General features: G+C 45.6%; 1 protein-coding gene across 1 annotated transcript in view; it reads right to left on the bottom strand.

The window, feature by feature from the left end:
• Nucleotides 1-314: 314 nt before the first annotated feature.
• LOC147110402 (uncharacterized) overlaps nt 315-18,210 on the bottom strand; it is a 31,012-nt gene continuing 13,116 nt past the window's right edge. The window contains exons 8-11 of the mRNA XM_086002229.1: nt 9,485-9,579; nt 7,985-8,103; nt 6,513-6,680; nt 315-527 (exon numbers count right to left, since the gene is read on the bottom strand). Coding sequence (XP_085858355.1) covers nt 315-527; nt 6,513-6,680; nt 7,985-8,103; nt 9,485-9,579 — 595 coding nt within the window. The remainder of the gene's footprint in view (nt 528-6,512; nt 6,681-7,984; nt 8,104-9,484; nt 9,580-18,210) is intronic.

Below are 18,210 nucleotides of genomic sequence, written 5' to 3'. Positions count from 1 at the left end.
GTGAGCATTGGAAATTTTCCCTCAGTGAGCGGTCTGAAATGTCGTTTGTTTGTATACATTACTTCAATTCTATTTACAACATTGCACAGTAGAAATATAGACCAAATCATTTTTTGGAATTATTATGGCAAATACATGTGTACTTTGGAACTGGTAGCAATTATTAAGTGTTGTAACTGTGACTAGATTTCCAAATAAATACACATTATGAAAAAAATAGATTGGCCCCTCCATTCTCCACAATCTCTTTTTTTGCTAAGTTAAGGCCCTTTGGCCTGTGTTTTCTTTATAAACCCTGTACATAGACTGTGCACTCACATGGCTCCATTTGATTCACAGGTTATGTTAAGAGGTATGAGGGCGAGCTCACTAGCTCGAATACTGGGCAGCAGAAGCAGTAAATTGGTCTGGAACCAGTCAGCGTAGTCTGCGCTTTTAAATGTTGGAAACTGGGGTCCTAGCTGTTGCATGATCCTGCTCAGCATCACATCCCTTACCGCAGTGCTTTGAATAAGCAGAATACCCATCTGAAACAAAATGAAATTACATGAAAAATCATTATGACAACCCTCTGAAAACTACTTAACATCTTAAAACCAAAATCTAATGATAGATTTATTGCACTTTTGAATCCATTCAGAGATTACTATGCATATAATAAATTTTAACATGCAATTCCACATTTAAAAATGGCATTTCAAAGACAATATTTTTTATTTTTCTCTTGCAATAGCTGGTATAATGGCTTAAGTATAACTGAAAAAGATGAGGATTCATTGCAGTGTCACTATCTTCCATTAAGCTTTCTAAATGGGAAGATGATCAACTTGATGGCCAACAGTTTAACCTTATTTCTGAAAGGTTGTCGGTGACTTTTTAATTTTTCCTATTGTAAATTTCCCAGAGCTTTTAAATACATTGGTCTGGATTTTGCGGTCAGCAGCGAAGGTTTGGCGCTCGCCACTGACCTCGAAGAAAGCTGTCCACAAAGATTTAGCAGGCTCTGTGGCATCAATTTCCCCAATTACAATGGGAGCCATTTTTCCCACTGGAGGCGGGTTTCGGTTTGGGTGAGTTCCAAACCCGCCTCCACTGATAGGTTTCAAAAAATTGCGATTTTCCCCAAATTGGCCAGTTGATTTCAGAGGTGTGGGTTGCCCTGCTCAATTAGTGTTTTGGGACTGAAACTCACTTTTCCAGCCTATTTTAAGGGCTGCTTGCTGCCTTGGATCATTCCACTGGATTTCTGTCATGCTGCACCACCTAAAACATCTTCTGAAAAACCACTGTGTCCAAATCCAAGGCAAGGGCCTCCCCGAGGTTCTCGGATGAAGCACTGCAAATGTTGCTTGAGGGGGTGATAGCTAGCAGGGAGGTCCTCTTCCCCTCATCTGGGAGGAAGAGGCCTCCCAAAGAAACCAAGGCTGTGTGGGTGCAGCTGGCAAGGGATATAACTTCCAGATCTGTGTGCAGATTGGATGAATGTTTATGTGTATTGATGAAATGCCATCCATGTTGAAAAGCATTAAAATGATTTGATGGCAAAATGTTGGTGTCATGGCATCTGTTCTTTCGCCTTCGGTAGCTCCACATTGCGGGCAATCCGACACTTGCGTTGTGAGGTTGGTGGCCAGAGTGAAAGGAGGCCAGAGTGTCATGTCCATTGTCAATGATGTCTCAAGATGGAGCCAAGGACATGTGCCAACATGGGCAACCTATGCAAATCTGGTCAGGATAAGTGCATCACTTGCATCTTGGGCAGCCATGTGCTCGCATGCTGCCGCTGCTGCTGGTCGAAAGACCGGCGCTCTCTCCTCCTCCTCATCATCCGAGACGCCCTCGTAAGAACGGGATATGACGCTCGACTCGTCGATTGACAGTTCCGACGGGCCACAGCAAAAAAAATCGCATAGACCTCCTCAGAAGACAAACACGGGACACAACCAACAGAGTACCCTTCGTCGTCCAGTACTTCCCCGGAGCGGAGAAACTACGCCATGTTCTTCGCAGCCTTCAACATGTCATCGATGACGACGAACACCTCGCTAAGGCCATCCCCACGCCTCCACTCGCCTTCAAACAGCCGCCTAACCTCAAACAGACCATCGTTCGCAGCAAATTACCCAACTTTCAGGAGAACAGCGACCACGACACCACACAACCCTGCCACGGCAACCTCTGCAAGACATGCCAGATCATCAACACAGATACCATCATCACACGTGAGGACACCACCCACCAGGTACATGGTACATACTCATGTGACTCGGCCAACGTTGTCTACCTCATAAGTTGCAGGAAAGGATGCCCTGGAGCATGGTACATCGGCGAGACCATGCAGACACTGCGACAACGGATGAACAGACACCGCGCAACAATCGCCAGGCAGGAGTGTTCCCTCCCAGTCGGGGAACACTTCAGCAGTCAAGGACATTCAGCCTCCGATCTTCGGGTAAGCATTCTCCAAGGCGGCCTTCGAGACACATGACAACGCAAAATTGTCGAGCAGAAACTGATAGCCAAGTTCCGCACTCATGAGGACGGCCTCAACCGCGATCTTGGGTTCATGTCATGCTACATGTAACCCCACCTGACGTAGGGTCACCCAGACTCGAGTCGTCGTTGGCTTGTTCTCTCTACACAGATGCGGCTGGACCTGCTGTGATTTCCAGCAAATTTTTTTTTTTTTTTTAATGTTTTTTTGTCTGTTGTTTGTTTTTCATACAGACCCCAGCATCTGCAACATTTGACCCCTTGTGACCCCACCTCATTGTTCTTTGATATAATGTTTTCCTGACTAACCTGTTTGGACACCATTCACACCTTTGATCGCTGTGATTATCTCTCTGCTGAGGTGTGATAAATGGCAGTTAGAAAGATTACCTGTAATCATCTGGCATTATTCTCTGACTATATAAGCTGTGTCTTTATGCATCTCTCCACTTCACCTGACGAAGGAGCAACGCTCCGAAAGCTTGTGATTTCAAATAAAACTGTTGGGACTATAACCTGGTGTTGTGTGACTTCTTACAATCATCTAAGGAGGCCTGGAACTGAGCCTCTTGCTCATCAGGAAGCTGCAAGCCACGACATTGTGCCATGTTGTGCAGTGCACAGCAGACCACGACCATTCTGGAGACCCTGTATGGTGTTTACTGCAGGGCTCCATCTGATCGGTCAAGGCATCAGAAGCGCATCTTCAACAACCCAATGGTTTGCTCAATGATGGACTTGGTCGATGTGTGGCTGGCGTTGTAGCACTCTTCAGCCTTGTTAGCTGGCCTCCTGATCGGCGTCATTAGCCACTTCTTCAGGGGGTAGCCTTTGTCACCAAGGAGCCATGCATTAAGTTGGTGTGGTGGATTGAAAAGCGGAGGAACACTAGAGTGCCGCAGGATGAAAGAATCATGGCAACTACCACAGAACTTTGCGCAAACATGCAAAAACTCCTTCTTGTGGTTACACACCAGCTGTACGTTGAGGGTGTGGAAGCCCTTGAGGTTCACAAAGATAGCTGGGTTGTGATGGGGTGCCCTAAGGACCACATGTGTGCAGTCTATGCCGCCCTGCACCATTGGCATGCCTGCCATATTTGCAAAGCCAACTGTACGCGCGGTTATACTTGCTTGATCCCTTGAGAACTGAATGAAATTGTGGGCCTTTGCGAAAAGGGCATCGGTAACCTGCGGAATGCAACTGTGGGCGGCCGACTGGGAGATGCCGCTGATATCTGCTGATGATCCCTGGAAGGAGCCTGAGGCAAAAAGGTTGAGTGCGGTGGTGACTTTGACAGCCACTGGTAAGGGCTATCCACCCGTTCCTCTGGGCGCCAGGTCTTGCTGCAGCAGACTGCAGATTTCTCGGACAAGCTCTCGCGAAAGTCTCAGCCTCCTTTGGCACTGCTGCTCACTCATGTTGAGGTAGCTCATCCTCTGTCTGTAAACTCTCCGTTGGGGGTATCTCCTGCTGCGAGGTGCCTCGATGCGTTGGCGCCTTTTGCCCTGGCAGCATCAGGTGGCTGAGCAGGAGGTTGGGGCTCCTGCTGCTGTTGTTGCTGAGCTGCCTGGTTCTGCTGCTGCCGCCATGGATGTTCCTCATCCGAATCTGAGGTCCACGGTGAAAGGAAATTAATGTTTCCCATGCTGCTTGCAGATGGGTCTGTTGGGGAAGCACTCATTCAAGCGGGGGGAGGGTCTTCCAAGGAGGTCCCACAGATAGATAGAACCTGCAGCACCTCCGACTTCGGAAGGCCTGCTAAAAGTGTGGAAAGACCTTTTAAAGCAAAGTTCTAGCACCTGCAACTAATCCCTGATGCAAGCTCCGTTTTAATGGTGGAGCTGCAGCGGTGAGGAGGCAGCCCACTTGTGAACCCGCCAGGTTTAGCTGGCGTGGTTTAGGAGGGGCGTGAAACACGCTAGAAATGTCGAAAAATAACGAGGGCCTCTCAAAATAGGACTAGAGAGGCCCTTAACGATCATTTAAGGCCCTTAACAAGCTCCCTGGCCAGCTGGAGGTGGGACCTTTTCCCGCCCTGCAAAACCGGCAGCAGCAAAATCCCGCGGAGGTGGGTTCCAAACCCGCTCTCATTTTTTCCGATTTTCCTGCCTTACCCGCAATCGCCCCCAATGTCAATTTCATTCTGGCGCCATCTGTAGGGGATCTGTGGCGTCCAGGAAGAGTGAAGTCATCAAGCAGGCTGAGCAGCCAATCAGATTGAAGAATTCTCACAAACAGTAAACCAGGTAGTAAAAAAAGCACTGAATATCCTTCACTTTTTAAACATTTTACAGAGAGTGAAATAAAGATTGGGACATACACACGGGATTAAGGTAGATGCTGAAATATCATAAACAAACTTTAAAAAAAGTAAAATAAAAATTCATTTAAATTATTTTAAAAATCTATGGAATTTTTGTCATAGAATGGAGGGAATCAGACTCCAGACTAATAAAATTAGTTTTTCAGGGCCGGAGAGGTGGTTGAGCAGTAATTATGGCTTAGTATGCCATTAAAAACACCTCATTCAACAAGACTTAACTTTTTCAATTGTTTTTACAGCAAGAATAGTGCATAAAAAGTTGAAGTTGACGTCAAATCAGTGATTTCTAATGTGGGGGGTGGAGGGATTCAAAGATTCCCCACAGTGGGATGTGGGAGTCGGAGATCGCGGAGGGTGGGGGGAGTTGGACATCACGGGGTCTGTAAAGAGGTTAGCTTGAGGGGCATGGGGAAATACTCTTGCTCCTCCTGGCCCACAAGCAGTGCTGTAAATGCATTTACCTCATAGATCCGGCCCTTCTTTCCTCCTTTTACCAGCTGGGATTCCCGAGCCCAGGAAAACCTGAACTCCATAGGTTAAAAATTAAAATGCAGTTAAAATGGAGGCATGGAGCCTCCTTAACAGATTTTAACTGACCTACCCGCCTCCTGAGAGCGGGCTGGTTGCCTGCTCCCTGACCCGTCTCTGTTAAAACTGCAAGTGGGCGGGCTGTGGTCAGCTACCAAATCTAGACGTGGTATTAAAGATGCTGTCTGAACAGAGCATTATCCAGTTTGGTCAGAACTTCCTCTGACTCGTATTCTATTGATTTGGTTATATAGCTGAACAGTTTTTGTTCTGTTGATTGCTGCTGTGCATTGGTTGGACATGTTGAGGGCCGAATCTACTAAGACATGTAGGTAGCTTTCGGCTTCATTCTTAGCTATTTCATTCATGTATGTTGCCCATTTTCCCTTCCTGTGTATGGTATTTCATAGTTGTTTGCATTAAATTTCATCTATCGTTTTATTTTTGCCCACTTACAAACACTAGTGGTCCCAACACCGAGCCCTGGGATGCCCACTCAGTACTTGCCCCCCACCTCAACATAACTCCTCTAAAAACAGAACTCATTTTCTACTGTTCAGCTAGTTTCTTATCTGTTCCCAGGGTTTATTGTGTAGTGGAAATTGATAGAGGAAGAAAATTTGAAGTATGAAACAAATGTACTTATAAATCTAAACAATCCTCATGGCTACATTGTTCAATCTGCTAAAAGTGTGGCTCTTTCTTTGAGTCCAATATTTACATTAAGGTAACCTTCAGTGTATTAAGATTGCTTTAAATTACATAATAACATGTTGATTGAAAATCACTTGAGGAGAAAAGCACAAATTCTTCTTTTTAATATTAATGGGATAGAAAATCTGCATTTTGAAAGTTATAATAGGAATTCAATACACCCAATATTAAATTAATATTTTACTGGTATCAATGAAAAAGTGAGGTGACGCAATTGGAGTGTCATAAAACCCAACTCATTCACTAATGTCCTTTAGGGAAGGAAACCTGTCTGGTTTATATGTGACGCCAGTTCCACGCCAACATGTTTGACTCTTAACTGCCCTCTCAAGTGGCCTAGCAAGCCACTCAGTTGTATCAGGGCAACTAGGGATAGCCAATAAATGCCAGCCTTGCCAGCAACGCCCACATCCCAAGAATGACTAATAAACAAAAACATTTGCTAACTTACCTTTTGTGTGTCATTGACAAAATGGTTCATGTAGGTCTTCAGTTCACTGAAGCTTCTGATTGTGAGTGTATCAAGGATCTTGCTGATGTTGCTCGTACTTCTCAAAGCATCTGAGTTCACAGTCAGCTCAGACAGTTGTTGCGGAGTGAGTAAGTCCAGCACGTCAAACTAAAAAAATTTGAAGTTGTTAAAGTGAAGCATTGGTGAAATAAGCACTAGAGGGCAATGCCTTCCATGAGTACCATATATATCCGATATACTGTACCCACATGTTAATGGCCTATCAAAGGTACTGCTTCACTCAAGTACCCATTTATTTTGCTCTGTCGACTTCATGAGTGTGACTATACAAGAAAAACATTTTGCCTGATATGGAAAGTGTTATATAGCCCCCACTGGTATCTGTCGCCAGTGGGGGAATGAATAAATGGCAAAATATCTCATGGCTGCTAACAAAAAGATTAAGAGGCTTCTATTACTTTATTGAATCTCACTGATATAAGTCTCTGCCCATCCTCCCCCCAATTCTGGATCTTCCTCATTTTACAATCATGGTTTAATGTCGCATTATCACATGGTAATCGATGTCAATGTCAAAAATGGCACAGATCTCAACAATGGACTAAAGTGTGCATAGCTGTACACATGGAACATGGTGAATGTAAACATTTAACAGTGTAGAGTCCCACAATGTATTTTATGTTATTCCAGTTTTATTATGTCACTTCACTCATCCTATTTACAGTGATCCTTTTGATATAGTATTCAAGTTTGCACATGCACAGTTGCCGAATGTTAAGATGTAACTGTAAGTATACAGCTTATACCAGGACAGCACAGTGACACCATGCATTAGTGCAACAATATGCGACATCAGAGAATGATGGGGCACAGATCCACATCCAGAGTCCCCCACCTGTAGGAGAAGCTAGGCACTTCACCAAAGGGAGGGAGACTCACCACGGTCTTTCCCATTCTTCTTAGTAATCAATTTCAGAGTGGTGGGCCACAATGGCCTTTTCAGGCCCTGTTCCTAGAATCTTTTAATTAAAAATAAATCCTGATGGTAACCACATTGGTGCAGGGGAATGCAAGAAGGCAGTCATGTAGTGGATGGGTGGAAATCTCTGAAAAAGGACTGGCATTCCTCTTTGTGATTTCCTAGTTGGATTGTTAGAATTACTCTCACACTGTGTGAAGGACAACTTCTTTCAAAGAAGATAGACCACTTCAGCGAATGGTGAATAATCTATCTGGATCCTTATAATCATAGAAATATCACAACAAATGGGTGACTTTATGGGATAACTGTATCTCACCAAACTATCAAACTTATTGATAAAAATGCCAGGCTGATAACTTTAGTCTTGCAACATTGTAGTTGATCAGGAATATTATTTGCAATTTAAAAAAAATCAAAATGCCTTACTTAGCACCCCAGTTTCCCAAAAAAACCTGATTCAATAACTTACTCCGCTGAAATTGGAATTCAGCCTGGTTAAATCCTCGATCTGAACAAGGTGACTGAACATTCCCCAGTTCATCAGCAGCCAGTCTCTGGACCCATTAGTGTTGCTGATACAACCAGCACCTGTAGTTAAAGGATGAAGAAGGTTAATAACTATGTGCACTGGATATTTCCCAGTGGATTATACACAATAACATACAACTTCTTGTTTTTAATTCACAGTGCTTCAATCAACAGTCTTCGACAATAGAAGCAAGTAAGAGTTGTGTTTGAACTTGCAGTTTAAGGCCGCTCCCATTGAATCCTTCAATCAAGCTGAGTGTTTGTTTTCAATTGCATCATATTCACAGACATGACTGAGCAAATTGCTGGGTTATCATTATGAAAAATATGACTAGGTATTTTTCCATCCATTACTTTTATCTCATGGGCAAAGTTATTGTAGAAATATGACTTTTTCCGTGGGATAAATGGAGGAATTTCTAGCCAATAAAGTCTGAGGGCTTAGAGCAATGCGAGAGGCAGCTGCAACAAGGCTATTAGTATATTATAGTTTCTGAAATATAGTCTGGTAAAAAAGGTGTTATGGTGCAGTTCCATTCAAATCCCCATGGGTTCTTGTATGTCAACTGCATTAACGGTTTTGACAGCGACAAATTACATCAGTTTCTGAAGTTAACTAAAATACACTGATGGGAAAGTGGGAAGGAGAAGGGAATTTGCTGCCCCAGAAAGCTGTGGAAGCTACATCATTAAATAAATTTAAAACAGAAATAGATAGTTTCCTAGAAGTAAAGGGAATTAAGGGTTACGGGGAGCGGGCAGGAAATTGGACATGAGTCTAGGTTTGGAATGGTCATGGCCCTGTGGGTAGTGGAGCGGGCCCAGGGGCCGTGTAGCCTGGTTCTGCTCCTACTTCTTGTGTTCTAATTCTGTTAGATTTCAGGAGATGGTTTTATTCCTGTTCCTGGCTGGGGTGGAGATCGCCTTTATAGAAGGTAAGTACTGTAGAAAATATAGGGACAGAGTAATCTCCTGGAAGAGTTTCGATCGCCTAGATGGGTCGGAGAGGAATTTCCCAGATTTTTTCTCCCAAATTGGCCATTGGGTTTTTTATCTGGTTTTTTGCCTCTCCCGGGAGATCACATGGGTTCGGGTGGGATGGAGGGTGATAGAAGATTTGAGGTTAGGATCAGATCAGCCATGATCTTATTGAATGGTGGAGCAGGCTCGAGGGGCTGATTGGCCTACTCCTGCTCCTATTTCTTATGTTCTTAACAGCACAGTCATGATATGTAAGTGTATTTATTTTTTATTGCTGAGAAACCAAAGCAAAGTGACCAAGCATGCATAGCTAGGGTTTTAAATGTCTGAAAAATGTAGAAGAAACATGGAGTCCTGAGAATAATAAGTTTAATTTTACTGCAGTACTGTATTACAGTAGAAACCTAACTGGATGTAAATCTACTTTTCTCCCTGGTTTGCAATTGCCTTTCTAGCTTACCTGTGGTGTTGAGGTAGTTAAGGATCAATACTTTTAGCACAGTCTCTCTTGTTGCCTGCGGCATCTCTCTGAATCCATTATTGAGTCCTTTTAAGCTAATATGGAAAAAACATTTATAGTATTATTTATTGGATGGTCAGATCTATAGTATCCAATCATCTGATAGACAATAATTTTGGGATCCTTCCCTAAGTATGCTCGACAATCAGGGCTGGTCTATGGGCATCTGCTACTAACACCTGAATAGAGCATCGCATTGCAATGAAATCTCTCAACAATTAGAAATAAAAAGCTTTCATGTCCTAAGGACATCCCAAAGTGTCTCAAAGCCATTAACTATTCTTCAGTTACTCCAATGTCTGAAGAACCCCTCAAGTTAAAGTTACTGGAGACATAAGCTCCTCTCTCATTGGCTGGAGTTGCTCATCTTGTCACTGGGAGCTGATGGCTTATTACAGGCTCCCAACTTAATGCGTTCGGGATGGTATTTACATGGTAAGTACTGTATTGATTTCTTTGTGGGTTCAATGATGAGACATTTATGAAAGAGAATGAGTTTTAACCTAAAGTCTGTTGAACTCTTTATACAGCATTCAGGAGACACCATTATGCTAGTGATGCATCTAGAATGAAACTGAAACTAAAACTAACTGCCTTGCTTCTCTCGGTCACATGCCCTCTGCTGGTCAGGCACAAGCAATCAATCAGGCACCTATGCTGGTAAGACATGATAATCAAACAGGCAAATAACATCACTATTTGCTGATATCATTACATCTCCTTTTAACTAACAACATGTTTTCTTTGTATTAATCTGCAGTTTAACTGTAACACTTAATGAACTTACATTATCATTATCATGATCAAGGTTTTTTAACCTTGCTTTGTGTGTTCACATGAAATATGTCAATACACTAGAACTTGAAGAAAGAATAAGATAACATTACTTCCTTCTATAACAATAGTCCTTAAATTTGCTCAATGAGTCTCTCAGGAGGCTTCACGTGTCTTGAGGATTTTCTGATTGATTGTCCTTGAATCTGAGTTGTTGCCTCAGATGATTGGTTCTCAGCTGTGTGATCAGGTTGTTCAACAGTATCAGTCTCTTGACCTGCTGTGGCTGGTCCCATGAGAAGATCCCTACGATTTCTTCTCAGAACAGCACCCTCATCTGTCTGAATGGTGTATGATCTTGGTTGAACTTCACTCAGGACAGTTCCCTTCTGAGTCCATGTGTTTGTTTTGTCTTTGAACCTTACTTGGTCACCAGTGTGGAGTTCAGGTAGGTTTTGTGTTCCTCTGTCATAGTAGTACTTTTGCTTTTCTTTCTGTTGCTCTTTGAACTTCCTCACTTTCTCCCCCTCTTTTGTTTTCAGGAGGTTCTCCGGGATGGGTAGGTTTGACCTTAGCCGACGTCCCATCAGGAGTTGGGCTGGTGACATACCACACTCGAGCGGCGTTGTGCGGTATACAAGCATGCTCTGGTAGAAGTCAGTTCCACTGTCTTTTGCCTTGTACATCAGTCTTTTCACTGTCTGGACCGATTTTTCCACTAGTCCATTGGACTGTGGAAAGTGAGGACTTGACGTTGTGTGGACAAAGTCCCACTCTTTGGCAAAGTGTCGGAAACTTGCATTGTAAAACTGGGGTCCGTTGTCTGTGAAGACCTCGCTTGCCACGCCATGTCTGGAGAATATGGCTTTCATACATGTTATCACCGCATCTGCAGTGGTGGTGTACAGTCTACAAACCTCTGGATACAGGGAGTAATAGTCTGTGACTACAAGATAGTCCTTCCCTTGACATACGAATAGGTCAGCGCCTACCTTCTGGTAAGGTCTGTCTGGTGCTGGGTGTGGCTTTAGTGGTTCTACCGGATTGCTTGCTCGATATTTCAGGCATATTGTGCAGTTTGACACCTCATTTGTCACATCTTGGTTGATTCGTGGCCAGTACATCACCTCTCGTGCTCTTTTCTTACACTTATCGATTCCCAGATGTCCTCCATGGATCTTTTTTAGCATCTCTCTTCTCAGACTCTTTGGGATAACTATTTTACTTCCTTTGTAGATGATGTCTTCGACCACTGATAGTTCCGCCCTGCAGTTCCAGTACTCTGCTATATCAGGTGAGCAGTCTTGCTTCATGTTGGGCCATCCATCCAAGATGCTTTTTCTCAGTCATCTCATTGTTTCATCTTTGTTTGTCTCAGTCTTTATGAGCTCCATTTTTGCATCTGCTATGGGCAATGCACTTGTGATCATGTCCACGTAGGCGTTCACTTTGTCATCCATTGTGGTGTTTGCGGGCTCACTTGGGTCTACAGCTCTGGACAACGTGTCTGCTGTATACATCAGCTTACCCGGTGTGTACGCAACATTCAGTGTATAGCGTTGCAGCCTGATCATCATTCTTTGTATTCTAAGCGGACAGCTATTTAGTGGCTTTTGGAACAATGCAATCAAGGGCTTATGGTCAGTCTCTACACTGATTGCTTGTCCTGCCACAAACTGGTGAAATCTTTCACAGGCGTATGTGATGCTGAGCAGCTCCTTTTCTATTTGAGCATATCGCGTCTCCGCGTCTGTCATTGAGTGCGATGCATATGCAATAGGTTGCCAGTAGTCATATTGTTGCAGAAGAACGGCACCGAGCCCACTCTGTGATGCATCTGATGATATCTTGATGGGTCTCGCTGGGTCATAAAACCTCAGAACTGGTTCCTCTGTGAGCAGTTTCTTTAGATCGCTCCATGACTTCTCATGCTCATGATTCCATTCCCATTCTATGTTCTTTTCAGTTAGTCTTCTCAGTGGCGCCATCTTTTCTGAGAGGTTGGATATGAATTTACCCATGTAGTTGATCATTCCATTAAACCTCTGCACGTCCTTTTTGCATTGTGGCTTTGGCATATTCTCAATGGCGGACACCTTTCTGGGATCTGGTCTGATGCCCTCACTGCTAAGGATATCTCCCACGAATGTCAGTTCTGTCACCCCGAGCTGGCATTTCTCTCTATTCAGCTTCAGGTTTGTTTTCGTTGTTGCTTCCAGCACTTTTTTCAGTCTCTCGTCATGCTCAGTTCTCGTGGTTCCCCATACTATGATGTCATCCATTGATGTATCAACTCCCTCCAGGTGCTCATAGATCATATGGATAGTCTTGTGATACACTTCAGGAGCTGAGGCAATGCCAAATGGTAACCTTAGGAATTTGTATCTGCCAAATGGACTGTTGAACGTGCACAGTCTTGAACTTGCTTCGTCCAGCTTCATCTGCCAAAATCCTGATGATGCATCTAACTTGTTGAAATATTTTGCATTGGCAAACTGTGCCATGATTTCCTCACGTGTAGGAAGCTTGAAGTGCTCTCTCTTTATTGCTCTGTTTAGATCTCTTGGATCCAGGCAAATTCTGAGCTTTCCATTCTTTTTGTCCACTACGACGAGGGAACTCACCCACTCAGTTGGCTCATCTATCTTCTGAATCACGTTCAGGCTTTCCATCCTGTCCAACTCTGCCTTCAGTTGCTTTTGAAGAGCAAACGGAACTTTTCTGCATGGGTGTATGACCGGTGTCATACTTTTATCTACTCTGATCGTGTGTTCTCCTGGAATGCAGCCTAGACCCTTAAATAGGTCATTGTACTCTTTCATGAGTTCATCATAGACTGTCTCTCCTTCGCTTTCCACAACGAGGACTCTCTTTACCAGGTTCAGTCTCTCACAGGCTTTTAAACCTAGTATGGCTTGCACATCCTTTGGCACCACGATTAATGCTAGCGTGTGCTCTCTGTCCTTGTGTGTTACTTTGACAATGCATCTTCCTTTCACTGGTATATCAGTACCTGAGTATCCTGTCACTTTCACTTTTATTCCATGTATCTTTGGTCTGGGTCTAATTTTCTTAAAATCAGTCTCTGATATCACATTAACTTGTGCTCCAGTATCCAATTTAAATGGAATGTGTATGTCATTCACTTTTAGTGTCAACATCCAGTCTCTTTCTTCTTTTTTGTTTTCAGACACCACATCTACATTGAACTACTCTATGTCGCTTTCATCTACTGCATGGACCTTGCTTTGTTGCGCTTGGTTCTTACAGCAACGGGCATAATGGTTGTTCTTGTTGCAACTATTGCATGTTTTACCATATGCTGGACACTTTTTTGGTGGATGCTGTGTACCGCATCGACTACATGTCTTTCGATTGTCCCTTTCATTTTCGTTCGCTGGCCACGCCTCTTTTTTCACATTGGCGCTCTTTTTGTTAAACGGTTTGTGTCCGTTGTTACTCACTGCATCCACGTTGCAGCTATTGTCACTGAACAGCTCCTTTGCCTGCAACTTCGCAGTCTCTGTAGCCCTACACAGTGCTATGGCTTTTCCCAGGTCTAGAATTTGCTCTCTTAGCAGTCTTTCCCTTAGACCATTATCTGGAATACCACACACCAGTCTGTCTTTTATCAGCGAGTCTGTCAGTCCCCCAAATTCACACGATTTGCTTCTGTTTCTCAGTTCAGTCACATACTGATCAATAGTCTCACCCGTTTTCTGTACACGTGAAAAATCTGTGCCTCTCAAACGTCACATTACGTTTAGGTATGCAGTAGGCCTCAAACTGTTCCATTATTTTATCTAGCTTCATTTTGTCTCCATCAACAGTGAATGTGAAGTTATTATACACCTCCAGCGCTTCATCACCCACGACATGTAAGAACAGTGACGATTTCCTTTTATGACTTTTCTCGTCAGCTCCGATTGCCGCTAAATACAACTCTACACGTTGTTTGAATCTCCTCCAATTTTCAGCCACATTACCTGTCAACTGAAGCGTCGCCGGTGGGAGTAAACCTTCCATTTTTCACTTCGTTAGCTATTCTCTAATGGTAAGCAACGATGTTCTCTTTTGGCTTGCTAATCTGTGGAGAGCTGATTTAACTTCAGAATTTTTCTCTTCATCTCTTTCAGCCACTTCTGACACCATGTATTGATTTCTTTGTGGGTTCAATGATGAGACATTTATGAAAGAGAATGAGTTTTAATCTAAAGTCTGTTCAACTCTTTATACAGCATTCAGGAGACACCATTATGCTAGTGATGCATCTAGAACGAAACTGAAACTAAAACTAACTGCCTTGCTTCTCTCGGTCACATGCCCTCTGCTGGTCAGGCACAAGCAATCAATCAGGCAACTATGCTGGTAAGACATGATAATCAAACAGGCAAATAACATCACTATTTGCTGATATCATTACAAGTACGTGCTGTTTTTTTTATTCAGGCGATCTTTAGAGTTGGTTTCACTGAATGCAGCCAGCGTTGGACCTAGTTGCTTCAGGGCAAGCCAATGTTGTAGCGGGTATCTGAAGCAGGTGTTAGGCCCCGTTTTGCATATGAAAACGGCCTAACGCTTGCTTTAGGCCTGGGTAAAGGATGCCTCTTGTTTGTCCTTACCCAGTATGGTGGGCGGTGCATTTCTTGCCCGCCATTTTGGGGCCATGTAGCATCTGAAAAATGGGCGCGGCGCAACCCAATTTCTAGGTCAAACATTTCAATACCCTGATTTATGGGGGGGGCGGGCAATTTTCAATTGCCTGCAACCTGCTTCTCTCCTGAGAAATTGGCAGTTGAAAATCGGAGGGGGGTGGGGGGCGAGGGGATTCTCAGCACCCCATTGACACCCAAGGCCCACCTGATGTAATTTTCAGGTGGGTCTGTAAATGGGCTACCAGCTCGCCCACCTGAAACCGGCGTAAGGTTGCTTAAATATGTAAATCAAAGTCCTAACCTGGTTGTAAGACCTCGATTAAAAATTTCAGGTACAAAAAGGCAGAATGTGTACCGTGCATTCTACCAATTTGTGCCAGGCATTGAGCAACCTAACCGGCGACCCTTAAATGGATTGATGGAGGCCACTCAAAAAATGGGGCAAAGAAATTTAATATTTTTATGGGGCCAGGAGGAGGAGCACTCTACCACAAGGCTTGCCCAGCCTGCCAGCTGGCTCAGCATGGTAGCCGGCTCATTTCCCACCCTCATCAACTGGTGAGCTGCAGTGGGCTGGCCATTTGCCGCCCGCAAGTGCCAAATGGGTGCCGAGGCATTTAAATGAAGCCCAACTCTGCCAACTTTGCACCTGTTTTGAGCAGATTTCAAATTTCCTTCCCAAGGTAACCACATTGTAGGGTGAAATATGAAACTCATTTTTTTTCTGAAGGCAGTGAATTATGCTGGGTTAAAGTTCCATGGGCAACAGCAACTCACTGGCACCACATCTTTCAGCCCATTTTTGGTTAATGTAATATAGTATAAAGTATAGTATAAGTATATAATACTAATAGTATCAGTTGAAGACACAACTAGATTTTCTGCCTATTCAGTCAATCATGGAAACCTAGCCCAACAATATCAACTATAGCGTTGTGGTAAACCACTGTTATACCTGTCTGTATGTGTATGTGTATTCCACTAGGTACAGGTCTGGACATGCCTCGGCTGACTCCTCCCACTATTCCAGGTATATAAGTGACTACCTCCCAGTCCCTTAGTATTCTGGACGGGTCGACCACTCGAGACTAGACCTTCATTCTTTAGTTAATAAAAGCCTGGTTGTTACTCGCTTAACCTCAGTCTTTTGAGTAATTGATGGCGCATCAATTTTATTAACTAAATTTTTTATAATGGAGAAGATCCTCACACCAGCATGCCTGGACCTGGACAGTCGGGAAGCGGACGCTTCCACCAAGTTTGCTCACTGGCTCATGTGCTTCGAGGCATTCCTGACTGCCTCCACTGCGGTCGCAACGGATGCGAACAAACTGTCGGTCCTGATCTCCAAGGTGAACCACCGAGTGTACTCAGTCATCCGGGACGCGACCCCGTACACAGCCGCCCTCCAGCTCCTCAAGACCCAGTACACGCGCCCTGTGAACGAAGTTTACGCCAGGCACCTCCTGGGGAGTCGCAAGCAACAACCTGGGGAATCGACTGAGGAATACCTCCAAGCACTGTCCGTGCTTGGCCGGGCCTGTGGGTGTAAGGCGGTAACGTCCACTAAGTACACGGAGGAACTGATCCGGGATGCCTTCGTAGCGGGCCACAGGTCCAACTACACCCGACAGCGACTGCTGGAGCAGAGTGACCTCACCCTCGACAAAGCCTCCGAAATCTCACTAACGCTGGACGCAGCCTACCGGGGCATGGATGCCTACTCCTCTGCACCGTGGACGCCGCGGGGAACGACAACCTGGGACACGGTAGGACAGCCCCATAGCACCGTGCCACCCCAGCCACAGCCCAACAACGGCCCAACCACCGCAGCAGTGTCCCAAAGCCAGACAGCAGTATCCCAAGGCCAGAAATGCTACTTCTGTGGCCAGGCCAAACACCCCAGAGCGCGCTGCCCGGCGAAGAATGCGACCTGCTCGGGCTGCGGGAAAAAGGGACACTACGCTAGCGTCTGCAAGGCCAAAGCCACCCCGAACGCCAGCAGCGCCGCGTGTGGGCCGTGCGAGCCGCCATCTTGGGCCCCCAACAGCGCCGCGTGTGGGCCGTGCGGGCCACCATCTTGGGCCTCCCCAGCCATGTGCGAACCACCGCAGCAGCAGCCATCTTGGACGACTCCAGCCACATGGGAATCATGGACGCCGCCATCTTGGACACCAGCCGGGACGCAGCAGGCCGCCAACCACCCCCCCCATCTGATACCAGCAGCGACACACCGACCCCTACGCTGGCCTCTGTTACGCTGGACCAAACGAGACCGCACCAACTAGCTCGGTCCAAAATGGACATTAAGGTAAACGGCCATGCAATAAACTGCCTTTTTGACTCCGGGAGCACAGGGAGCTTCATCCACCCCGACACGGTGCGGCGTTGCTCTCTCCCAGTCCTGCCTGCGCACCAGCGGATTTCTATGGCCGCCGAGTCCCAGTCAGTGGACATTGGCGGCTACTGCGTGGTGACACTAGTAGTAGATGGGACTGTGTTCAATAATTTTAAACTCCTGGTCCTGCCCCAACTTTGCGCTGCCGTTCTACTGGGGTTGGATTTCCAGTGCCACCTCAAAAGCGTTACGATGGCGTACGGTGGCCCCCTCCCCCCACTCACAGTCTGCAGCCAGCAGCCTCCAAATTGCCCGCCGCGCACCAGATGCAACCTCTCCACACTCAGAGTCCCACCCCCCCCACTGTTTGCTAACCTCACCCCCGACTGTAAGCCCATCGCCACAAAGAGCAGGCGATACAGTGCCGGGGACAGGGTTTTCATCAAAACCGAAGTGGAGCGGCTCCTGAAGGAGGGGATTATTGAGGGCAGCTCCAGCCCCTGGCGAGCCCAGGTTGTGGTCGTTAAGACCGGCGAGAAACAACGCCTGGTCATCGACTACAGCCAAACAATAAACCACTACACCCTGCTGGACGCCTACCCACTCCCCCGCATAGCTGACATGGTCAGCCAAATCGCGCAGTACCGCGTCTTTTCGACCATTGACCTGAAATCAGCGTACCACCAGCTCCCCATCCGCCCCGAAGACCGCCAGTATACTGCTTTTGAGGCAAACGGCCGCCTCTATCACTTCCTTAGGGTTCCCTTTGGCGTTACCAACGGGGTCTCCGTCTTCCAAAGGGAGATGGACCGGATGGTCGATCAAAACGCGCTGCAGGCCACTTTCCCTTACCTAGACAATGTGACCATCTGCGGCCATGACTTGCAGGACCATGATGC

The sequence above is a fragment of the Somniosus microcephalus genome, chromosome 11, assembly GCF_052327205.1.
Source record: "Somniosus microcephalus isolate GS21.2 chromosome 11, FLI_Smic_1.0, whole genome shotgun sequence".
NCBI classification, from domain to species: domain Eukaryota; kingdom Metazoa; phylum Chordata; class Chondrichthyes; order Squaliformes; family Somniosidae; genus Somniosus; species Somniosus microcephalus.
The sequence above is the reverse complement of the archived record's forward strand: the minus strand, read 5'-3'. Positions and strand labels throughout refer to the sequence as shown.